This window comes from Bidens hawaiensis, unplaced genomic scaffold (genome assembly GCF_021521415.1).
Source record: "Bidens hawaiensis isolate Kalapana, Puna unplaced genomic scaffold, B.hawaiensis_p1.1 tig00000697_1, whole genome shotgun sequence".
NCBI lineage: Eukaryota > Viridiplantae > Streptophyta > Magnoliopsida > Asterales > Asteraceae > Bidens > Bidens hawaiensis.
The window spans coordinates 3,149,181-3,166,798 of NW_027491041.1; the positions used below are offsets into that span (position 1 = coordinate 3,149,181).

Here is a 17,618-nt window from a genome sequence, read left to right on the forward strand (position 1 = left end):
GAGGAGTTTCGTCATCGGGCGAGCGATTTGGGAATAGTCCTTTATGAATCGGCGATAAAATCCCGCGTGACCGAGAAAACTCCTAATAAACTTCATCGAGTTTGGCAAATGGTATCAATTTTGGCTCGATCAACCTCAAGCCCCGCTTGTGAAATCTTATGCCCTAACAAAATGCCCTCCTTCACCATGAAGTGGCATTTCTCCTAGTTAAGAACAAGGTTGGCCTCCTCACATCGGGCCAACATTCTCTCCAAATTTCTCAAACAATGATCAAAGGAACTCCCGAAAACAGAAAAATCGTACATGAAAACCTCCATGGAGTCCTGGATCATATAATGAAAAATCGCCACCATACACCTTTGAAACGTGGCTGGGGCATTGCACAGTTCAAAGGGCATCCGCTGGTAGGAGAATGTGCCATAGGGACATGTGAATGTCATCTTCTCCTGATCCTCAGGAGAGATGGGGATCTGAAAGTATCCCGAGAAACCGTCAAGAAAGCAATAGAACATCTTTCCCGATAGTCGCTCCAACATCTGGTTGATAAAGCAGAGTGGGAAATGATCTTTCCTCGTGGCATCGTTGAGCTTGCGATAGTCAATGCAAACTCTCCATCCCGTAACGGTATGCGTAGGAATCAACTCGTTTTTCTCATTCACAAAAACTGTCAAACTGCCCTTTTTCGAGACAACCTGCACCGGGCTCACCCATGGGGAATCAGAGATCGGATAAATCAATCCAACATCTAGTAGCTTGATGACCTCTTTCTTCACAACGTCTGGCATGTTAGGGTTGAGACGCTGTTGGTGCTGCCCCACTGGTTTATACTCCTCCTCCATCAAGATTTTATTGGTACAAAAGGATGGACTGATCCCTTTTATATCCATGATCTTCCAGGCGATCGCGTGCTTGTTCCTCTTCAGAACCGTAGCAATTTAACCTTCTACTCACTCGACAAACTCGTAGAAATGATAATAGGAAGGGGGGGGGGGACCCATCCTCCAAAAAGGCATACTCTAAATGGGATGAGAGTTCCTTAAGCTCGATAGATGGTGGGTTCACAACAAAAGGTTTTGCCTTAGGCTCGACATCGCGATCAACATCCTCAATCCTCTCTAAACACTCAGGAGGCTCGTGGTGCACACCACAGACCAACTCCTCAAACAGAGGCTCTCTGACCAAGTCAGAAACCTCTCTAACACACCACTGAGTATCTAAAGAGTACTCCTCACATGTGTCCTGTATGTGCTCACAAACATATGAATCGATGGTGTTAATGTAGAGCACGTCATAATGATCATGTGGATGGCGCATGGATCTCCCAATATCAAAGGTCGCCTCATCATCTCCAACTCGAAGAGTGGGTCTGCCGGTGTAGACATCAATGAGAGCTCTAGCAGTGGCTAGAAAGGGACGACCCAAGATGAGTGGTACGTTTTTATACACATCCATGTCCAAGATCACAAAGCCAACAGGAAACACAAATTTGTCGATTTTCACAAGCATATTCTCAACTATACCTCTCGGGTATTTCACCGAGCGGTCGACAAGCTGGATGCTCATGCCAGTAGACTTAGGCTCACCTAGGTCTAGCTTTGCAAAAACAGAATAAGGCATCAAGTTTATTCTAGCACCTAGGTCGGCTAAAGCGTTACTAACCGACAAACTACCGATCATACATGGAATGGTAAAACCGCTCGGATCGGTCATTTTTTTGGGCAATTTATTCTGAAGGACCGTTGAACACTCCTCATTAAAAGTCACACAAGAAAGCTCCTCTAATTTCTTCTTATTTAAGAGGACCTCTTTCAGAAACTTAGCATACTTAAAAAGCTTGATGTGAAACTGCTTAAAAAAGCTATCAGAATTTCCCTTACTGCTCTTCCATCTTCTGCTTCTTCAAATGGCCTGGGTATGGAATGGGAGGAACATAAGTTTTGACTGGTTCACTGGTTTGTGCGGTACTTTCTAGGGTTAACCTCTGGTGCACCTCACCAGGAGTCTCAGTCTCGATCTCATCGGCAATCAGTTTTGGTATGGAAACCGATGCATCAATAGGAATGGTGGATCTACCACTCATCAGGGTGATAGCCTTAGCCTCGGCATTCGGATTAATCTCAGTGTTACTCGGAAGGCTACCCTGTGTGTCTCTAGAGAGTCTCATTAATCTTCAGGTTCCTCTGTTCAGCCAGTTTGTTTGAGGTCTCGGTCTTAGCCAAAAGCTGAGTCAAAAGATTTTCAACACTAGACCCCCCACTAGACTGACCACCACTGCTGGAACCCTGAAACTGAGGCTTTTGCTGGTAAGATTGGTTCTAGGGTTAACTTTGGTAATTTGGATTTCGGTCAAACCCTGGTGGCTTTTGGTTCTGATTTTGACTCCCACCACCATCTTTCCAGCTGAAATTGGGATGATTTCTCCATCTCGGGTTATAGGAGTTGCTGTAGGCATTGTTTTGGCGACCTACAAAGTCAACATCCTCCACCACCATGGCCTGCTAGCACTGATTGGTCTGGTGTTTCCCGTCACACACCCCACAACGAGAGCTAAATTTGGCAAGATCGGATTGCATTTGGTCAAATATTTTGGGCAAGGCTTCTAACTGGGTGGAAACAATGGTGTTCGAATAGACATGGTGAACACCCTTAGTGGAAGGAATACTACGAGGCGGATTACATGCGAAACTCTTCTTAGCAGCTCTCTCTAAGATGTCCAACACCTCATTTGGGGTACACCGACCGAAATCTCCTCCCGCAACCTGATCAACGGCCTGCTTCTATGCTCTGGATAAAGCATCAAAGAACGTGTAAGAGCATGTAATGTCTAGTACTTAGGTCTTGTGTTGGTTAGGTCTTGATAGCATGAGATATTAGTGAAATTGTACGTTAATGTCAAATCACAAGAAGCATCTTATGCGGCGCATAAGTTATGCGCCGCATAACATATGCGCCGCATAAGTCTTCATGTGTGCCTATAAATAGGCTATTGGGTCAATTATATTACTTGATGCTCCTGACCAGTTGGTGGAGTGATCCAGTTTGTACTTTAGGCTTACACTGTCATATATCTTGTAGTACCGCTGCTATCAATGAGTAAGAGAGATGATTAAAGAGACGTTTTCGAGTTTTTCACTTCGTTATGATTTCCGCTCGTAGCGTCGTAGGGTAGATCTGGTCGTGGATGTTCTTATACGTCACTCTGAAGACCCATCCTGGACTTTTAATTGGTATCAAAGCCTAGTGGCTCGTGATCTACCTAGAAAAGCTCAAAAACGTATCTTTTATGCACATTTTTGATCATTCTAGACGATGTATTTGAGGATTCATCAAGAAGTATTTGAGGATTCATCATGAGTTGATTTGGGAAATGGAATGAGATAGCAGTGGATTAAAGAAATATTGGGGACTCATGAGAGATACAAGACTTGTTTTTCAAGCCGAGGGTAAATTGACTTAAAAGTTAAATCATTTGATGAATTAGCCTACAAATTCAAATCATTAAAGAAGCTCGGGAAAGCATAATGTCAAGGGGTCTTATATCTTGATGATTGAGTTGTTGGGTTGACCTAAATCTAAGCATTACAAAAGGGGGAGTTTGTTGAAAGCTTAAAGTGTATATGTGCTTAGATGCCACAAGACAAGTACTATCCAAGGGGGAGTCTGTAAGAGCATGTAATGTCTAGTACTTAGGTCTTGTGTTGGTTAGGTCTTGATAGCATGAGATATTAGTGAAATTTTACGTTAATATCAAATCACAAGAAGCATCTTATGCGGCGCATAACATATGTGCCGCATAAGTCTTCATGTGTGCCTATAAATAGGCTATTGGGTCACTTGTATTATTTGATGCTCCTGACCAGTTGGTGGAGTGATCCAGTTTGTACTTTAGGCTTACACTGTCATATATCTTGTAGTACCGCTGCTATCAATGAATAAGAGAGATGATTAAAGAGACGTTTTCGAGTTTTTCACATCGTTATGATTTCCGCTCGTAGCGTCGTAGGGTAGATCAAGTCGTGGATGTTCTTACACGTCAATCTGAAGACCCATCCTGGACTTTTAGAACGTACGACACTGAAGTCCACGACTCAAACCGTGATTAGGGCATTTTCTCAACAAGCCTTTGAACCTCTCCCATGTGGCATGAAGTGACTCGTCATCATCAACACGAAAACCAGTAATGTTTGCACGGTATTTTGCAGTTTTATCGGGTGGGAAATACTGAAGAAGAAACAGCACAACCAGTTGGTTCCAATTGGTGATGGAACCGGAAGGGAGTGCCTCTAACCACTCCAAGGCAGCCCCACGAAGTGAGAACAGAAAAAGTTGGAGTCTCACGGCATTGTCCGTACACCCCTGAATCCTGAATGTATCACATAATCAAAGGAAGTGCGCAACATGAGCATGTGGGTCCTTGTTCGAGAGGCCATGGAAAGAAATGGAATTTTCGACCGTATGAATAATACTCGACTTGATCTCGAAACTCGCGGCAATCTCGGGTTGCCTAACGCTGTTGCCATTACCATCGAGGGATGGTGTGGTGAAGTCATCCATGCGACCTTGATTGTTTGGATCCGCCATTTCTTTGGCTTCTACCTCGGCATTCGCGTCGTCCTCCACAACTTCGTTTTCAATGATCCCGGCAATTTCGCGTGCTCTCCTCCTCAGCCCTTCTCTAGGATGTCGCTCGGGTTCAGAAAGGGGGGAAACAAGCTCAGGACCGGGTGTGGTGGACATGCATCACCCGGAAGAAACGCGGAATGGAAACAAACAAGACACAGAACACTACCTAAAAATCTAACTAAAATAAAAATAAAAATACAAATAGAAAAAAGATGAATAAAAATGAAATAGACCAAAATAACATAGAGCAAAATATATCAACATGGTAAATCAATTACTCGTATCGTTTCCAAAAGTAAAACACCGGGTCTCCGATAACGGCGCCAAAACGTGTGTGAATATATATATAAATTTTTGAATCAATTATTCACACAAATCGGGGTTTTAAAATGGTTTTCACCAACAACCAAACCACACACGAAAGTCAAGTGTACCTATCGTTTGTAGCAAAGTATCGGTAAGAACCGAGTGTCAATCCATGGACACGGCTAACTGTTGATACTAAATCTTTGTAATTAATTAAACCGAACAAGAAATCTAAATGGGTTTTCAAATTATTAAACTAACATATAACAATAACAAAGCAAACAAAATATAACTAACAATCAATCCAAACAAAGCTACTTAGACTATGCATCCGCTTAAACTTAGTGACAAAATGACAATGATAATGGCAAACATCACGTATCAAGTATCAATATCAAATTCCAATCAAGGCAACCTAATACTAACAACAAAACATCATGATGGGTGTTCATCAAATTAATAACCATAGATTAGTAAGTTTGTCAAAACTACCTAATCTCACAATTAAAGGAAAGCTAGCATGAAAACAACACCCTAACCACATAAAATCATGTAAAATAGACAAGTTCAAGAACACTAGTTAAACACATGAATCTTTTAATTAGCAAAATATGAACTAAGGATTATGGCCTTAATCTCTAGCAAACATCAACCAACTCAAAGAATTATGTTATCACCATACAATTTTCCAGTATCAAGTGACAGGTATCATGCTTGTTAAAATTCATAACCAAGTTAGTTTCCACTAGTCATTCCTAACTTAGTAATATAAACCAAGTATGCATGCACAAACTAAGTTCATAAACAAATACTCAGCACATAGTTTTCCAACATTTATGGCTAAGCATCTATCAAACTAACAAGGCTAGGAATTATAACAATCATTCAACCATTAAACTCTATTCAAGAACATGTCATAAACTTGAAGAACACCAAACTTGCCAAAATCATGCATAGATAATTATCACATAAGCAAAAGCTTCAACATAATCTAAGTAACAAGAGTATTTAGCCCATAAGGCTTGATACAACAATCAAAATCAAAATAATCTTACAATTCATGTTCAAGAACAAAAGAAATGCAAACTAGGATGAATGATGATTGCACACTTGAAAGGATGATCACATAAAGATGGAAGCCTTGAATTCTCTCTAGAACACAAACAACAATTTTCCAGCAATTATAGAGAATTCTCCTAAGGCTCCACAATCAAAATGAAGATAATGGAGGTGTATATAAACTGTCTGGACGTCTGGCACGGGCACTTGCACGGGCTTGCACGGCCGTACCTCAATGTGGAAAGTCAACTCCTTACTTTAATCTGACCAAAAAGTCAGATTTCTCTGTTCTGGCACGGGCTGGCATGGGATTGCACGGGCTGGCATGGCCGTGCCATTTTGAATTTTTCTCGGCAATAGGTCCTGCACTGGTGAAATTTTCGGGAAGCACGGGCTGGCATGGCCGTGCTGGCTTGGCAGAATGCTGATTTTTGTCCATGAAACGCCCTCTTTTCATGTTTTCTTTGTCGGGCGGGCGCCCGGACCTGCAAATTCACAAATAACTCAAATAAGTACCAAAAACAATGAATTTGTATGGAGTTCGACATAAATATGAGGATAATTCAATGCAATAAGATGTACACTTTGTGTTACATCCAAAATAAATAGAGATTTGTCAATAACACATGTTGAGTGAGATAATCACCAGTTTTGACACTAATAATAGTAATATATAATAAATGATAAATGAGCAAGCAAAGTAATGTGAGTAATAATTCAATCAGACCATAAGCAATTGTTGTGTCAGTTGGCCGTTGCCATGTGAATTGGAGATTGGCTATTATGACTAGTATACAAATATGAGTGTCGGTTAACCATCACCGAATTGGGTTTTGACTACTAAGACGGCGTATTGTCATACTTTAATGTGATTATGATGGACTCTCTGAATGCGATAAAGTAAACACTTAAACAAGTAACAATTAGCATGTAATTGAAATACACATAATGTTTGCATTTGTGAGTTTGTGTATATATATGATATAAAAATATGAATTAGATACGCATATGTATCCAAAACGTTTAAAATAGTAAGATAAATGGGGAATGATATCTCACCTTATTACTTAGGCGAGTGTGCAAGATATAAGAATAAAAGATAATAAAATAAGCGAATTGTTCTTTAACGCTTCGTCTGAGATAAATTGAACAGACCTGAAACTATAGCCGCTGGATTCGTCCGAACGAATGTCTAGAACTCCGATTATGAGATAATTAACGTTTAAACGAGCTTGTACTGACCATAATCCATACATTGATTCGGAAGTCCTGTTTTGGTTAGTAGCCTTAAAATCTCAAAAAAAAAAAAAATAGAAGTCTTCTGGACCGAAAGTCGAGACCAGAAGTGATAGAAAACGATTGGTCAAATTTGTTGACCAATATACCCTTAAATAGGTTGGAATCAAATTGAACCGTCAATTACCCTCAATCACAGAAATTGATTGAGGGATTTTTACTAATGATTAATAATGAACAACTGCTAGTGAACGACTTACCCGGATAATACTTGAATCGATGGGAAAACGAAGTCAAAGGTCAGTAATATAGAAAAGTCAAACACAAACACTTGTAACTTTGAGTAATATAGTAAAAACAAAGGTGAAATCAGGTGTTTAATGTGGGTGATGGATGAGAGAGGTATTATTAGGGTTTAGGGAAGTATTTGGCAGATGATTTATGTCTTGATTATATAGAATAGGTAGCATAAGTTAATTTTACTTAATAAGCTCGATTAAGTAACCAAATATCGTTTTAATGATTAAATCAGCTATAAACTCATCATAATTCATTCTTGTTGAAGTGGTTATTGAATGTGGATATTTACCAAGTCTAGGTTAGTTTTCTTGAGGCTTAAAACATGTTATTTGGTCCAAAAATAACCGATTTTGCACTAAAATACGAACAAGGAGTTAAAATAACAAAAACGAGCTGTGCAGACCTGTGGCCGCTCCCCGTGGCCACCACACCTCCCTTGGCCGGCGTGGCGTAGTCAAGGGGTTGGAAACTTTGTTTTTTGGCAGATTTAGTCCTTGTGCTTTAATAATGCTAATTTTTGGTATTTTAAGAGTTTTTAAACAAGAAATGGCAACTTTGAGTATCATAAAGGGTATGAAATGAGAATACATTAAGAATACTTACAAATACATGATTTTATTAATAATAAAGATCCGAATTATATCCTCCAATCGGTTTAATATAAACGATTACAATTACGAAAAGTCCGATATGTTACATGTAGAGTACGTGGCAAGGAAAGGTGAAAGAAGAGAACGGGGGACACAATACAACCTTTCTTGCATAGCGTATAACGAATTTAAGCATAAGGAAATTAACAAGTATTTTTTGTGAAAAGAGACCGACATTGGAATTTATAATAATAATAATAATAACAATAATAATAATAATAATAATAATAATAATAATAATAATAATAATAATAATAATAATAATAAGTAATTAAAGGATAAGGTTTTATTCCCGGATTTACGTACTCACGTATTCCGACTCTTTAAACCAAAGTTTATATATTTCGACGTAATTCTTATCTAATTAGTATTAAAAATATATTATATAAATTATACCTTTGGCATATGTCTAAGCCCTTGGCATTACCTAAATTTGCTTATTTCAAAAATTGTAAACCAAAACCTCCAAACTCGAACTTGAGTCCAAGATCATGTTTTGTTGTTAGTTTTTTTCATGATCATTCCTCTAGGTTGGGGGGCTATTGTTGGTTGCGTTCCATTTACTTATGATTGAATGTATTGAATTCGTGACATGTGAATCGACATATCTTTTCACAAACATACGTGTTGACAAAAATACAATATTTTAAACGTTTACAGGTTGAATCGATGATGTGCTAAGGACGAAGGAAAATAGTCAACCTTAGGATTTATTTAATAAGACTTTAGTTGATTATCGATGTAATGCAATTTGCTTTTAAACTTTAGTGTACTTGCGATTTTCTTGAAATGAAATAACATTATATTGGCACTTAATAGTGTTACGAGCTTATGAGTAATCTGTATATAACGCCCCTCGTATTCCGCTTAAATCCGAGGTGTTACAAAAACTTAGAGGGAGTACTCGTCCCGAGAATGCTTCAGGGAAGGAAATGCCATGGGGACGTTTCCTAAACGTTTCCGGTTAATGGGACGGATCCAAAGCGTTACCTGGTTGATGGGGCCGGATCCTAGATATTTCGGGGATGTTTCTATTTATTTTTAGGGTTTTAACCCTCTCAAGTTTCAAAAATAACCATACGAAATTCGTCTATACATATTCGGCCTTTATCGATCAACAGCCTTCACTCTTCACTTCTCAATTCATCAATCATCATCTATATTCATCTATCATCATCGATTATGGCTTCTCTCAAGAAACATAAGGATCATCAGTAGAAGAACATCCATTGTGGGACTATGTGACTAAAATCGAAAAGTAAGGTGCAGTAAGAGCAACTTGGAAATTTAAGTGCAACCTTTGTAGTGAAACCAGACAAGGGTCATATTCAAGGGTTAGAGCACATATGCTTGGTATAAAAGGTAATCTTTGTAGTGTTTTATGTGTAATCTTAGGTTCTGTTTGTTTTTGCTTAAAAGGTCTGCAAGGAGCTTACGTCTGCCGCGCAGACATAAGCTTCTGCAGACTGTTTGGTATTTTTTAGGAAAAAAGATCTGAAAACTGCTTTTTGGTCTTAAAAAATAAGTTATTGTTCAATTTCTTCACACTTCTTCACACTTCTTAACATCCTATCAACACCCAATGTCCAACACTCCACCACCACCACCCACCGTCCGCCGCCACCAACATCCACCACCACCGTCCGCCACCACCACCCGCCTCCGCCACCACCACCGTCCACCACCCACCACCACCACTGTCCGCCACTACCACCGTCCACCACCCACGACCACCACCACTGTTCGCCACCACCACCACCACAACCGTCCATCACCACCACCACCCAACCGTTGGCCTCAACCACCGTCCACTACCACCACCCACCACCACCGTCCACCACCACCACCACCCCGCCACCACCACTGTCCATCACCACCACCACCCACCGTGGGCCACAACCATCATCCACTACCACCACCCACCACCACCACGACCCACCACCACCACCACCCACCGTCCACATCACCACCCCACCGTTCAACTTATACAGACGATATCTAATTTGTAGGTAACTAATTTTCAACTTATGCAGACGATATCCAGTTTATAAAATAAACAGTATTATATTTTCAGGTTGCAGACCTTTAGACCACATCTTCAGTTGCAGGCATGCAATCATATGAAATAAGATTACAGATAATTTTTTTTTCAAAAACAAACAACACCTTAGTGGTTTATGCTTATTGTCCTCTAGAATTATGTGGATGAAGTTAACATTATGAAACACTTTTCTGAATATTTGAAAGACTGATGATACATATCAAACAAGAATTAAAATTGAATATATTGGTTAATGATATAAGTATTGATGATTTGATGTTGATAGAAGCATATATCAAACGAGAATTAGATTTATTTGTATTTTAGTTGTTTATTGTCATGTGTATATAAATCTTTGTAGTGTTTTATGTGTAAGTTTGTAACCCGTTAGGGCACTTGTTTATATAGGTATTGGGATTGGTATTTGCAAGAGATCAACAACAGGTGACAAACTTGAGATGAAACAGTTATAAGATGCGCATGAAGAGAAGCAAGCCCAGTTAAAAGCGAAAACAGCCGGGTTGCCATGTGAAGTTGGTGTTGGATATAAGAAAAGAAAATGTATTATATCACCTCTTGAAAGAGCTTTTGGTGTTGAAACTAAGGATTAACTGGATAAAGAAATAGCAAGGATGTTTTATGCCAGAGGTTTACCTATTAATCTTGCAAGAAATCCACACTATCTCAGGGCTCTTTAGTTTGTTGCTATCAACAAAATTGATGGTTATCTACCTCCTGGTTATAAAAGCTAAGGATAACCTTTGTAAGACCCCAAAACCCAGGAATCCTACAGTTGGTCATCATACCCAAAATTCTCAAAAAGTTAAAACCAAAACAAGTGCATTATATTAAAACCAGTTTAGAGTAATAAGTAGCGGAAAATGATAAGTATTAAAAACCCCAAAACCGGGGACATATGCCCAAAAATCCAGTATAAATAAAATATTCGTTTATTTAAAAGTTCTCGACTATTAATATCTTCAACCGTCCGAGTAGTCTCCAGTACGTCCAAGCGATAATCTCTAGTCCTTAACTTGAAAGTCAAACTAACATACACACAAAGTCAGCTTGAGCTGAGTGAGTTCAAGTTTTAGTAAACAACATTCATAAATCATTTCAAAAGATTATATGTATAAAACAGTGTAGGAAATAATAGGCAAACAATTAAATAAATAATCACCAAATAATATATTCACAGTCGCACACACGTACGGGCCTCCCCACCACGGAATTTAAGAACCTGATGTATTGTAAAACACACGTATTTTCCGCACCTTTTATCTACGTTTTTGTATTACATTTTATGTGTTTTAACTTGTTTTAGATAGGTTTTACATAATTTTATTCATATTGTAGGTTTTGGGTGAAAGAAAGAAAGAAACCGAGCTTTTGGAGTAGTTTACGAGCCTTTTACGCATATGTTTTCAAGTAAAAACTCAAGGCCCGGCCCATATGCATCATGGAGGCCCAAATCTTACATTATATTATAATATATATAAAATAAAAAACCCTAGAAGGGCTGGAGAGCAGCCGATCGCAGCAGGCAGCAGGAAGGAAGCAAGGGAGAAATCTTTTTTCGGCTAGGGTTTGAAGGTTGTGGCGGCTAGGGAAGGAAGAAGATACAAGAACCAAGCCTCGGGATTGAATCCCTATCGTTTTTGGCAGCAAGAGCAGCCCCGGAACTGCCATATCCTTTCGCCTCTTTTTCATTGTTCATACACTTTTAGTTTCTTGCTTAATTGTTGAATTGTTTTGCAATTACTTGAGAGATTGAATTGTTTATGATTAGAATTGATTGTTGGACAATTGTTAAGATGATTGGTATGAGTTTTATGATGATTTTATTGAGTGTTAGCTGCTGTCCAATTATGATTCTCGGCTAATCTTGTTAGTTTTACCTGGGAATGATGATTATTGTTAGTGTTTGATAGGTTTTATGGATTGTTTGATTGATAGACCTTAATTGCTATTGTAAAGTTTGATTTAGACATGAAATAGGTTGTGTTTAAGGGCTAGAAATATTGGTTAATTCATTGCATAAACCCCGTGTGTTGGTTGATTAATTTTGTATTGATTGATCGGTGCATTGTTTGATTCTAGACTTTATGTTTAGGGTTTGTTTGCGGTAGGTACCACCGTAGGGTTTTGTTTCATGTTTTATTGGATTAAGTACAAAGGTTAGACACCTTCTTTGAGACCGAGAGGTGATAAGAAGTTAGGGTTGTCTCATTGCCTTTGCATGCTAGAATAAGGATTGCGCGAGAGCGAGTTCGTTTCTTGTCAGGTTTAGGTGTTTGAGCGACTAGTTGTTCTAGTTTAGTTTAAGTTGAATTGTTCCTCTATCCTTGGTTGTGTAGTATTCATTGCCATTAGGGTCGAGTGTTGGTGAGACCGAGAGGTGATCTAGCATTAGAACACGTTAGCAATTATTTCACGGTTTGGTCGTTTTAGCCGATTTTGAGTAGTTTAGGCTTGTTGAGTGAGACCGAGAGGTAATCTAGTGAGCCCGAGCGATCCTTAGTCGTGTCATCTTTAGGAACCGGGGTCTTGAAGTCATTCAATCCATTAGCTTGTTAGGCCTACAATTTGATTCAGACCTAGGTAGACGTTTTTCTCCATCCTAAGTTAACACATTCAGTTTTCCGTTAAGTTTTCTATTTTTGGTAAGTTTTGTCAGTTAGTTAGGTTAGTTCAGTTAAGTTAAAAGAAATCAAAAATCAATTAAATATTATTCTAAGGTAGGTCTTGTCTAGGGTTTGTAATCGTTAGCGTCTTACGTGTCCACGTGTTCGATACTCGGACTTCCTAGGTCTATACTACTATTAATCGGTACACTTGCCGGTTGTGTGTGGTTTTAGGATTTTCGTTTTAATATTAAAGCTTAGTTGTGAGGGTCATTATTATAGGGTTATTAGACACAAATCAGAACCCGAGTAATATATTTGACCTGAACGCGGTAAGACATAAGCACGTGACACTAGCCTCCCCACCATGGGATTTAAGATCCCGAGTAATATATTTGACTCGGTCACGGCTTACAAATCTATACACGTGATACGGGCCTCCCCACCATGGGATTTAAAAACTCGAGTAATATATTTGACCCAATCACGGTTTAGCAAACGACGGGCCTCCCCACCACAAATCACGAGACATGAAGTCAAGGAGCCGAGTAATATATTTGACCCGTCTTATTGATAATTATGCAACACGGGCCTCCCACCACGGGATTTAAGAACCCGAGTAATATATTTGACCCGGTCATAATCACCATGCACACACACATCAATAGGCCTACTCACTTATACCTTAGTCATAAAGAACTAAACAACATCAACAAACGTAGGCTATAGAGTAAAATGTATAACTCATCTCAAAATGTAAACTACTTTAAGTAAGTCTACGCAAAATCACTTAAACAGTTTAATGAGTAAAAACCAAAGTAGGTGTGTATGCTAGCCCAAAACGTAAAAAGGTAAAAGGGGCATCATGAACTCACCTGACATGAGGCACACAAATAGCAACGAGATAGAGAACCCCTAAGTACTCCCATAAATCAAACGCCTATCGGATTACACACAATGATTACTAACGGAACTGTACCGACTCGCTTATCCTACGAGGCGTTCTAACATGATTTGATTGACCTTAAGCCTCAAACTTACCAATTCCAATTACATCAGCCTTGGGGCCTTGCATTTTCCAAAACTTCCCTTAGTTAATTCTGTGGACAAAGGATTTCCAATTTACACCCGATAGTTGTTAATTGTATCGAATATGCGTGTTAACGAGTTGTTTAAGTACTTAGCAACCAACTCAGCCCCGTGTGGACCAAATTTAATATAATTACAGCCAACAAGTCCACACGACACCTCACGAGTTGAATGGGTCGGTAATTCGCATGCACAACGCACAAACTACCAATTAAACGCGAATTTGCGTTGTACCGACCCGTTTGAGAAACCGACAACCAATTCAGCCCCATTAACATAAAAATTAAGTTTTTAACAGCCAGTATATCATACCAAGGCTACACAATCTGAATTAGTTGTTAATCTCTTCAAACAACGCACTAAACGCAACAATTAACAATCTAGACAACCGAAATCCTAGTTTTCAATCTATCAACAATTGACCAGTCAATCGAATTCCATTGCTCACGATACAAAAGTATGATACATATGACATACCTAGGAAGATGACGGAGCAAAAAACTTCAATTGATTCAGCCCAGAAAGAACCTCAGTTGGACAACCACCGGTTAAGCCTAAAACAACCATTTTTCGACCAATAAGCGAGCAATAAAGATGAATTAAGATGAAAAAGAGTTGTATTAGGGTAGGACCGACCTTGAATTAGACGAGGGATGGATGGAACTAGGCTGGAGCTGCACAAAAATCAAGGAGGGAGGCTGCTGTTGCTGCTGATCGGACATAGGGGGGAGAGTTAGGGTTTTGATGTTATAATAAAATAATTAACACTCTAGCCCCTCAAAATTGTAAAATGTAATAACTTGGATGAAAGGTTAAATAATTTGACTTACGAGAATGACAAGGAGGTCCCCGAAGAATGTCGAATCAATCCCGATAAATATACGAACTTTACAAAGCTTCAATCTTTAAACCGAAATTAACGGGTGCTACAACCTTACTACAAAAAGAAAAATAAAATGTTCACCGGCAGTCATATATATAACCCGAATGATGCTTGGGTTATGCACGAGAAATTTCTTGTTATTTTGAACTATTTTGTTTAAAGACAAATTGTATTTTGTGAACACTTTTTTATAAACTTATGGTATCATAATGCTATTATGTTTGCGATAATCATATGCTTCCGACATACATGATGTCACACGCCCGCGCTTCTATTTTGACAGGGTGTGACACTCTTGTATATGATCAGCAGTTTAGATATCAGTTGATTTAATTGGTTACCTTCAGTTGTTTACTCTAGCAATTAAATATGCCACTTTCACCAATACATTAGAGTGTTAAGTCCATTGTCATTAGGGTTGCAAACGGGCCGACCTACTAGTGAGCTGCTTGAGATGACTCGTGAAAAAGCTGGATCGAGCCGAGCCTAAATGAGCCGGAGCCTAAAAGTAAGCTTGTTTAATAAAATAATTAACACTCTAGCCCCTCAAACTTGTAAAATATAATAACTTGGATCATCATCATCATCATCATCATCATCATCATCAGTAAATCCCACCAATAGCAAAGCTATGGTAGGGTCTGAGGAGGGTAAGATGTAATAACTTGGATGAAAGGTTAAATAATTTGACTTACGAGAATGACAAGGAGGTCCCTGAAGAATGTCAGATCAATCCCGATAAATATATAAACTCTACAAAGCTTCAATCTATAAACGGAAATTAGCGGGTTTTTACAAGTCCATCCCCCTTAAAATGGGATTTGTCCCCGAATCCCGTTGCGACAGGAATAGCTGTGGGTAGAGCTTCATCATCTCTTCCTCGGACTCCCACGTAGCCTCGTAACCCATGCGGTGCCTCCACTGCACCTTCACCTGCCTAACCACCTTATTCCTCAAACGCTTTTCCTGATTGTCAAGAATGGCGATAGGTTCCTTAACATAATTCAACTTACTATCGAGCTCCATTTCACCAAGAGGCACATGGGCCTCCTCATCTGCCAAACATTTACTCAGATGCGACACATGGAAAGTAGGATGGATCCCAGCAAGCTCATCAGGTAAATCCAGTCTATAAGCTACTTCCCTTACACGGGACAAGATACGGAACGAATATATGAATCTCGGACTAAGCTTCCCCGCTTACAAAAACGAATGATACCCTTCCAAGGAGAAACTTTTAACATAACCCGATCGCCGGCCTCGAACACAATTGTCCTTCGCCTTTTATCCGCATAGGACTTTTTCCGGCCCTGAGCGGTCTTCATAAAAGCCTTAATCTTATCAAGTTTATTAGTCGTAGCCTCAACCACCTCCAAACTACACAATTGTTTCTGACCGATGGATCCCCAACAAATGGGAGTCCTACACCTACACCTGTATAACATCTCAAACGGCGGCATCCCAATGGCGGCGTGATAACTGTTGTTATAAGAAAACTTGACCAACGGTAAATGACGATCCCAACTACCACCAAAATCAATAACACAACCCCACAACATATCCTCGAGAGTCTATATGGTCCTCTCAGATTGACCATCCGTCTGCGGGTGATAATCAATACTAATGAGGAGTTTAGTACCCATCTCCTTATGAAAATTTTTCCAAAACCTGGAGGTAAAACACGTGTCCCTATCCGAAACAATAGATACAGGCACCCCGTGCCTAGAAACAATCTTAAGAATAAATAGATCGGCCAGCGACTCGGAATTATAAGTCTCTCGAATCGTCAAGAAATGAGCGCTCTTAGTCAACCTATCCACGATTAACCCAATGGTGTCATAATTACCCCTAGGTGTGCGAGGCAGTTTAGTCACAAAATCCATCGTAAGATGGTCCCATTTCCACTCGGGTATTTCCAATGGTTGAAGTTTTCCGAAAGGCTTTTGGTGCTCAGCCTTAACCTGCAAACAAGTCAAACATTTACTCACATATTGAGCCACCTCATACTTCATTGCAGGCCACCAGTAATTCTTCTTGAGGTCTTGGTACATCTTATTCACGCTCGAATGAATGGAATAGCGCGACTTGTGTGATTCATCTAGAATCTTACTCCTGAATCGCCCGTACCTGGGTACCCATAAACGACCATCCTTATACTTCACCCAGTCACCGACATCTTCCAACAACTTTTCTTGACCCCAAATACGCTCTAACATAATCCATTCCACCTGTAAGGCCTCATTCTGAACATAGGCTATTTGTTTCAAAATATCGAGTTTGAGAATAAGCCAATAAGATTTCACACGAATGGGTGTCGGCCTCTCCTTCCGGATCAACGCACCGGCTACCACGTTAGCCTTAATGGGATGGTACATAATCTCAAGATCATAATCCTTAATTAACCCCAACCACCAACGTTGCCGCATATTTAGTTCCTTTTGCTTGAAGAAATACTTTAAACCCTTATGATCGGTGTAAATAACACTAGGAATACCATACAGATAATGTCTCCACAACTTAAGCGCAAACACGACCGCTACCAGTTCCAGATCGTGAGTAGGGTAATTCGCCTCATGATTCTTTAACTATCACGAGGCATAATCTATGACTCGCCCCGCTGCATAAAAGCACACCCAAGCCCTTGATAAGAAGCATCAGAATTGACAACCAGGTCATTGGTGCCATTAGGCAAGGCCATAATCGGAGCATGCGTTAACCTGTTCTTTAACTCAAGAAAACCTCCTCCTGATCAGCACCCCAAACAAACTTAACACTCTTCTTAGTTAACTTGGTCAATGCCGAAGCGA

At 39.6% G+C, this 17,618-nt stretch overlaps 1 protein-coding gene across 1 annotated transcript; it reads right to left on the minus strand.

Moving 5' to 3' along the window:
* Positions 1–846: 846 nt before the first annotated feature.
* On the minus strand, positions 847–1,710 carry LOC143531563 (uncharacterized). Its single transcript, XM_077026833.1, has one exon. The coding sequence runs from the start codon at positions 1,708–1,710 to the stop codon at positions 847–849; it is 864 nt and encodes a 287-aa protein (XP_076882948.1).
* Positions 1,711–17,618: the final 15,908 nt, after the last annotated feature.